At 43.9% G+C, this 7,702-nt stretch overlaps 1 protein-coding gene across 1 annotated transcript; it reads left to right on the top strand.

Annotated features, from left to right (window-relative positions):
• Positions 1-1,186: 1,186 nt before the first annotated feature.
• On the top strand, positions 1,187-4,851 carry EAE97_004064 (uncharacterized protein; the record flags this gene model as incomplete). Its single annotated transcript, XM_038874576.1, has 5 exons — positions 1,187-1,819; positions 1,870-4,158; positions 4,208-4,424; positions 4,475-4,745; positions 4,824-4,851. 5 exons carry the CDS (start codon positions 1,187-1,189, stop codon positions 4,849-4,851), a joined length of 3,438 nt encoding a protein of 1,145 aa, XP_038735185.1.
• Positions 4,852-7,702: the final 2,851 nt, after the last annotated feature.

The raw sequence follows: 7,702 nt of genomic DNA, 5'->3' as shown, positions 1-7,702 counted from the left end.
TATGTTCTCTTGACAAATCATATCTTTGTATCCCTACTCGAGTAGCACCTAGTACCTACCTCATCTTCATTCATTTCATACATCGACACTATCACTTACAATAAAAGTAAAGAAAAATATATGCTACAGTTATATTTACGAAAAGCAAGACATATACTACTATTACTACTCCTACTACTACTCCTATTACTACTACTACTACTACTACTACTACTACTACTACTACTACTACTACTACTACTACTACTACTACTACTACTACTACTACTACTACTACTAGCACCTAGCCAGATACCTAAGGTACCAACCAAATCGTTGATTGTGAACATCAAAATATTTTTATTTTTTTTCTATCAAAAGACTGGTGGACCCTTGTATATACACATACTATTATTTACTCCCTACCCTATACCACTACACCTTTCCGAGTTTAACTCCAGTGTACTAAGCGTGTACCTCGTTGAAACAATCCCTTCAACGCCAAAACCACTACTGCGATTTGCGAATTTTGGCGATAACGAGGCAAATCTGCCCTGCTTCAATAGCGCCCACCTTTATAATATTCCTTTCGACTTCACTTGGATATATCTGAATCCCATTTACCATACATATACCATATATCAAATATCACACACATTCTCTCTCTCTATATATATACACACATACACGCACACGCACATACACACACACACACACATACAGATGCACACAGGCACATGAATGGTGTGGTAATCGAACTACATCCTATCTATCTTTCAGCTAATCGATGTTCCACTGACTATAACCATAACCGCCCGAAGTCTCTCCAATCATTATCGAAATTGATCGACAACACCCGACAAACTACCTAACCATACCCCTCCTCTGCAACATCCATATCCAATATATATCTTATACTTTCAAAAGCGCGTACACCTACTTGGAACGACTAATCATGAGTTGAAAATGTTAATGAATGACACAGACCGTGGTCTCGGTAACATATTCAGAAAGAAATACCTTCGCAACTTCCCACTCGAGTAATACGACCAATTCTACTGTATAGGGAGATCGACTTCGTTATAACGGCAGAATCCACTCCCACGTTCAATATTACCTGGAGAGAATATAGAAACCTTAAATCGCTACAACGCGCAAACCATCGCCACTTATGAATGGATTATTGGGAAACGCTCCGCAGACAAATATGTATGTGCGAGCGCTATACGACTACGAGGCCGACGACCGAACAAGTCTTAGTTTTCACGAGGGGGACATAATACAAGTGATCACACAATTAGAAAGTGGTTGGTGGGATGGAGTCATAAATGGTGTGAGGGGATGGTTCCCCAGTAATTACTGTCAGGTTGTATCGGGCCCTGAAGATGTCCTGGACGGCAAGCCGAATGGGGCTGGAATGGGTATGGATGATGATGTCGACGACGATGAAGACGACGAAGAACAATACGAAGAGCAGTACGATGATGAGGGCGAAGAATCAGAACGTGACGACTTTTCACATTTGCCTGCAACCGGTGTGAATAGCAATGGGAGATCAGGGGCAGATTTCTGGATACCTCAAGCGACTCCTGATGGTAGATTGTTCTATTTCAACACGGAGACTGGCGAGAGTAGTATGGAGCTACCGTTGGAATCGCCATCTTCGTCAACGGAAATGGGACCGAGAGATCGGATGAATGTCAATATACCGGAGAAAACAAGGCCCCCACCAGAAATGATGGCGCGAGGATATATAAATGAAACAGACGATGAATCGGAAGGAAATTCTGCGTCTGAGCTCGACGGAGAGTCTATCATGCTCGCATCTAAATCCTCGTTTGTATGTTGCCTACTAAGTATGGCCATATTGTACCTGCTAACATCTCTTAGCCACGTAAGAAACGCAGATCTCAATTGTCTGAAGGTGTGTCACCAGCTACCTCTATGGACTCAATCAACGGCACATCTCCTGGCACTCGCTCACGAGCCGACACGTTCAACACACCGAATGTATCCCTAACAGCAATGCCGATAATGGGGCCGTCTACAACTTCTTTCACGACTCCTGCTCTTGGCCCACCACACGCTGCTACTTTGCCTCGATCATTCTTTGATGATGGATCCGCTGCGCCACTGACATGGAATAGACTCGTCGCAAATATGAAGAAAGCTGTGGATCGCTATCGCGAAGCAATCAACAACCATGATCGTTCCGAGTACGTTCGCCGAGCTGAAGATATTTCCGATCACCTACGACTATTACTGGCTGCTGGATCTGGTACTACTGATAATCATTCTGGTCAGCCTTCTATCATTTCTACTAACAAAGCCCTGTATCCCCACTTTCGGGACATGATGTCCAAATTCTCGAAATTAGTTATTTCGTCACACATTGCTGCTTCTGACTGGCCCAATTCGGAGTCGTATCAAAAATGTCTGCAGGAGGCGGATGGCGTACTTCTAGGCGTTTTCAGCTACGTTGAGGTCGCCCGCCAGCAGCGCGGCGAGGATATACCACGATTACTCCCTGGTTTTGTCGTTGGTAGCACTATTGGTGGTAGTTGGCAAAATAACGGGCTTGGATCTAGAGACCCTCTCACACCCAACTTTCTCGACGAAGATGAGAATGTCGTTGAACCTTCTGCGATTTTGGATGCAAAGTTGATGGAGAGACTCGATGATCTGAAGAGAATGCTAACATCTAGCATTCGAAAATTGGAGGAGCATCTCGTACTCACCGACAAAATTATCACCCCTTACAGACACGAACTGATTGGTAATAATGTCTGTGCAGCCGCGCAAAAAGTTCTCGAGATGTTCAAGCCTTGGGTGTCTACGGTTGAATCTATCAACTTGTCTTCTCTTGGCGATGCATTCCAAAATCCTCAACTTATTGACTTCGCCAAACAGAAGCAAAGTTTATATGATAACATATCAGATTTATTGCTAGGATGTCAGGCTGTAGCCGGGCCTTTAGGTGATGAGTGGGCGGAAGTCCGTGGGGAGTCATTGGAAGGGCGACTAATTTATGTCCGCACGTGTTCAAGATCTTTGGAAACAAACTCATCTCATATTGGCTTCTCACTGCAGCTTCTTGGTGAGCTTGTTCAAACAGCTATGCAGCAGGCTTTGCCTCTCGAAGAAAGGACGAAAAGTCTCAGGAGAGGTGATAGCGCGCCCTACGAGCGACCCCATCAACGATCGGACTCCCGGAACCCATCACTCCGTCCTAACCTTGCAGATATTGGTAAGTCACAAACTTACTCTGAAGGTGATACAGTTCTTCCACCATTCCGAAAGGAGAACTCTAAAGTCAGGAAGTTCTTTGGCGAAGAGCCAACTCGAAGAGATGCCCCAGACGAGACACCAGACTGCTTGAAGCTTGACCACGAAGATGATATTTCCTACGATACAAAAGTACAGCCTCCTATCTTGAAGGGCGGTACACTTGTAGCATTGGTTGAGCAGCTTACACGCCACGACAAATTGAGCTCGGATTTCAACAACACCTTTTTACTCACGTATCGGTCTTTTACGAATGCGAGAGAATTATTCGAGCATTTGGTGAAGCGCTTTCAGGTGCAGCCCCCTGAAGGTATGCTCCCAGGAGACTATGAAACATGGGTATCCCGAAAACAAAAGCCAATCAGATTTCGGGTTGTCAACATTCTGAAATCATGGTTTGAACTCTTTTGGATGGAGGATCAAAGTGACGATACCAAAGCTCTCATAGCCAACGTCTACACTTTTGCTCGAGACACTGTAAAAGCTACTGAGACGCCAGGTTCCGGTTCATTGATGACTCTCTTAGAACAACGGTTACGGGGACAGGAAGCTACAGCTAAACGTTTAGTCTTGACCTTAAACCACTCCACGCCCCAACCGATCATGCCCAAAAACATGAAGAAGCTTAAATTCTTGGATATTGATGTGACAGAATTTGCACGTCAACTGACTATTGTCGAGTCAAAGCTTTATGGGAAGATCAAACCCACAGAATGCTTAAACAAAACTTGGCAGAAGAAAGTTGGCGAAAACGACCCTGAGCCTGCACCAAATGTTAAGGCGCTGATCCTTCATTCTAATCAATTGACGAATTGGGTCGCTGAAATGATTCTCACGCAACTCGATGTCAAAAAGCGCGTTGTCGTCATCAAACATTTCGTTCTTGTTGCCGATGTAAGTAATTTTTCTTCTGACTACCTTCACTTTTCCTAACTTACTCTAGAAATGCCGTGCTTTAAACAATTACTCAACTCTCACCTCTATCATCTCTGCGCTCGGCACGGCACCCATCCATCGCCTAAAAAGAACCTGGGATCAAGTGCCAGCCAAAACTTTGGCAGTACTGGAATCCATGCGTCGCCTGATGGGCAGCACAAAGAATTTCGGAGAATACAGAGAAAGTTTGCATCTTGCCAATCCCCCATGTATACCCTTTTTCGGTAGGTTCTAATTGCTCATCTGATGTACTATGGCGAGCTAACATATCTAGGTGTGTACCTTACCGATCTTACATTTATCGAGGATGGGATACCTTCGATCATCAAGAAAACTACATTGATCAACTTTGCCAAACGAGCAAAGACCGCTGAAGTCATTCGCGACATTCAGCAATATCAGAATGTCCCGTACGGCTTGCAGCCAGTCCCGGAACTTCAGGAATATATATTAACCAATATGCAAGCGGCGGGAGATGTACACGAAATGTATGAAAAGAGCTTAGCAGTCGAACCAAGAGAGCGTGAGGACGAAAAGATAGTCAGGTACGTTGTACACTCTCGATAGCAATCATTTATCAGAGCATGAAACCGATGTGAGGCCTATACTTACACGAATGACAGGGTGTTGGCTGAATCAGGCTTCCTATAATCGCCCTGCATTACGCATGTTAGAAAGGATTCCCGACAATTACATTGCTGTGACCGGGAAGCATGAAATTCAATTTACAAACCACCGATTATCAGTCACCACCACATATTTGTCGTGAGACTCAACTGTACAGGGTATTAATATTGATATATGCATCGACGAACGGACAATAACTTTTCCATTTGCCAGGCTTCGTACATAACAGCCTAGAGGTAAAAGTCAGAGGTATATGTCGCAATAGTGGCGAGATTTCAGGGCTCTCGCGGATGGTATGCATCTTCGACAACCTACAAAGTTTTGAAAATGCCAACCCTGATACCTCCTGCGCCTGCCTCGAGCGAGAAAGGGAGAAAGTGATGGGCACGTTGCAGACTTAGTAGCATGGCGTGGGTGTGATATTTTTCTTAATGCTACTATCTAGGGAATACTACTGCCGGGTGAGGAAACTAGGCGCAGCAAATGGTGTAGCAGGTCAACGGAGTTAAAATATTTAAGGAAGACATGTAGCACGGCACTTTATCTATCTGTTGCCATTATACCGAAACCAAAATTAAAGGCGTTTACTTCTACTGCGTTTACCTAGAGAAGACTCAGTGGATGAAGGTTCTCGATCAACACAGGTAGGTAGATATTACTGTGGATCTTATAAGTATCACGCACATTAGCTTCAGGGTATGTTTAGCAGTATTCTCCTCGGATTTCCGTTGAGGTGTGAAGACTGCGATTCGACTGGTTGACATAGAATATGGGCAAATCCCCGTTCTTAAAAACGTTCCTTGTTGATATGCTATTTGAACACTGCATATAAGTAGCGAGATGTGGAGTAGACAACAGTGGTTCAATGCCTAGAGTATGTTCAAGTATTTAGTGTATCGCACTTTCTTTTTCCTAACGTATCTGTTTGGTTCTGTACTAAAAGGCCTCGGGTGAAATGACTTCCACAAGCAACGTGCAAAAGATTCTATTAAAGCAGATCGGCCCTGGTTGGTAGTGAGAACTTCTCTAATTTTGAAATTGCTTTGTCATTTTCGAATTGAATATATGGTGAATATAGCATCCATCCATGTATGAGTTGCGAAGCTCAAGTGAGCTTACAAGGAGGCAAGTAAATTCTCTGTGAGGCTACACAAAAAATTGGATATTTATTCTGGGATGGTTTCTGCGGTAACACTTCGATATCGTACTTTGCAACAGTGGGGTCTACAATGCTTGTAACTGTAACTTATTTCTCCGCAACCAGCCATAACATCAAAATGTTAGTCTTTGGCGAGCGTACATGTTGATTTCAAATATTGCAAGAGCATATTTGAGGCACCCGACGCTTTCTCTACGCCCCGCTATTCATTGTGGTTCATTTCAAATCACTTCGATATTCGCTACTGACGAGACATGCTCGTTACTAACTTTTGAATCACCTTCTATCTTGAATTGTTCATCAAAGTAACTCTGGGGATTGCTTCGCTTCTCATTCACCATTCTGACATTTCATTAGATTTAATCAGTGTTCGAAATTCTTCCCGAGTTTCAGTACTCTCTTGACAAGTGAATGCCTGCGTCGCCCTATGAATCACTGCAAATCAAGAGTCAGTGATAACGAAAAAGGTCCATTTTCACCTCGCAATGTTCAAGTGAAGGAACTCTGGCAGGTGAACATGCTGTGAGAAATAATATCATTAGTTTGACAACCGGTGAATCGGAAACCGACAAAAGAGGTGATTTGTGAATTGATGAGAAGGGAAGGTTCGAGATTGCAGGAATAGACTGCAAGATACACTGCGGAAGTCTCGAGTAATATTCCTGAAGTTAGCCTCGGAGAACATCCATTTCGTTCGACTGGTAGGGAACCTCACAAAATCGCTCACGAGGCCGGGGGGGGGGAGTGACAGTAGGGTAAGAGATGGAGAATCGGTAGACCCTTTCATGTAGTTGCATGGGATCATATCTGGGGGACGCGATTTAAGCAATCCTCCTAGCTTTGATCCTGAGATTGATAAAGCGGTTTTCAAAAGACCAGCCAGAATTAAACTGAAACTTTAACTTATAAATCCACATCAAAAAGCACATGTATCGGAACATCAGACACCAGTTTTTGCCACTACCATAGGCAAATCGTCGAGGTTGTCTGAAAAAGACAACCCCGAAGCCACTCCAACTTCTCCACCGAGGACATCAAGTACGGCTAAATAAAACGAGTTACACATGTTCCATACACCGAAGAGAAGAAAAGCATGTTTCGGAAGCGTGAAGCCCCAAAACAACGACTTTGAGCATCGCGCCAAAAATGCATATGAACGCACAGGTACTCTTCGGTACCTCTCAGTACCACCCTGTCTTGTAGTCAAATTGCTGCTTGTCAAATTCCGAAGATCGATTGAATCTAAAAGCCCAAGGATAAGAGTTAGATAGAGAAGCAATGTTGATAGCTGGAACCAAATCACACCCGGCATAGTGAAAAGTCAAAGGTCAAGGCAGGTAATCACTCTGAGAGGAATGGATGGTGGTCGAGACGGCATGGGGGCGGATTCATTTGCAAGGAAGCCAGTAGACGAGTTTCGAGTCAAAAGGAGAAAATCTTGAGCGTGGATAAACTGTTGAGTATGGAAGAGAGCAAGGATCTCAAGAAGTCCGTAAGTATCGTGAGTGACGCACTTCAAGATGAATCGAGAAAGTAGGAAAAGGAACTTGTGAGCAATATCTCACAATTGAATGGCTCGAAGCCAGTGGTTCCATTTTAGAACCCAGAGAAAATGAAATGAGTTAAGAGTAAAGGGGCCTATTTCATCCTAGTGAAAGTACTGAAAGGCCTGAGCGGTACAAAAGGGTGAAAATTGGGCAAAATTTATTCCAAGTA

The sequence above is a fragment of the Botrytis byssoidea genome, assembly GCF_014898295.1.
Source record: "Botrytis byssoidea strain MUCL 94 chromosome Unknown BBYS_006, whole genome shotgun sequence".
Taxonomy (NCBI): domain Eukaryota; kingdom Fungi; phylum Ascomycota; class Leotiomycetes; order Helotiales; family Sclerotiniaceae; genus Botrytis; species Botrytis byssoidea.
The sequence above is the reverse complement of the archived record's forward strand: the minus strand, read 5'-3'. Positions and strand labels throughout refer to the sequence as shown.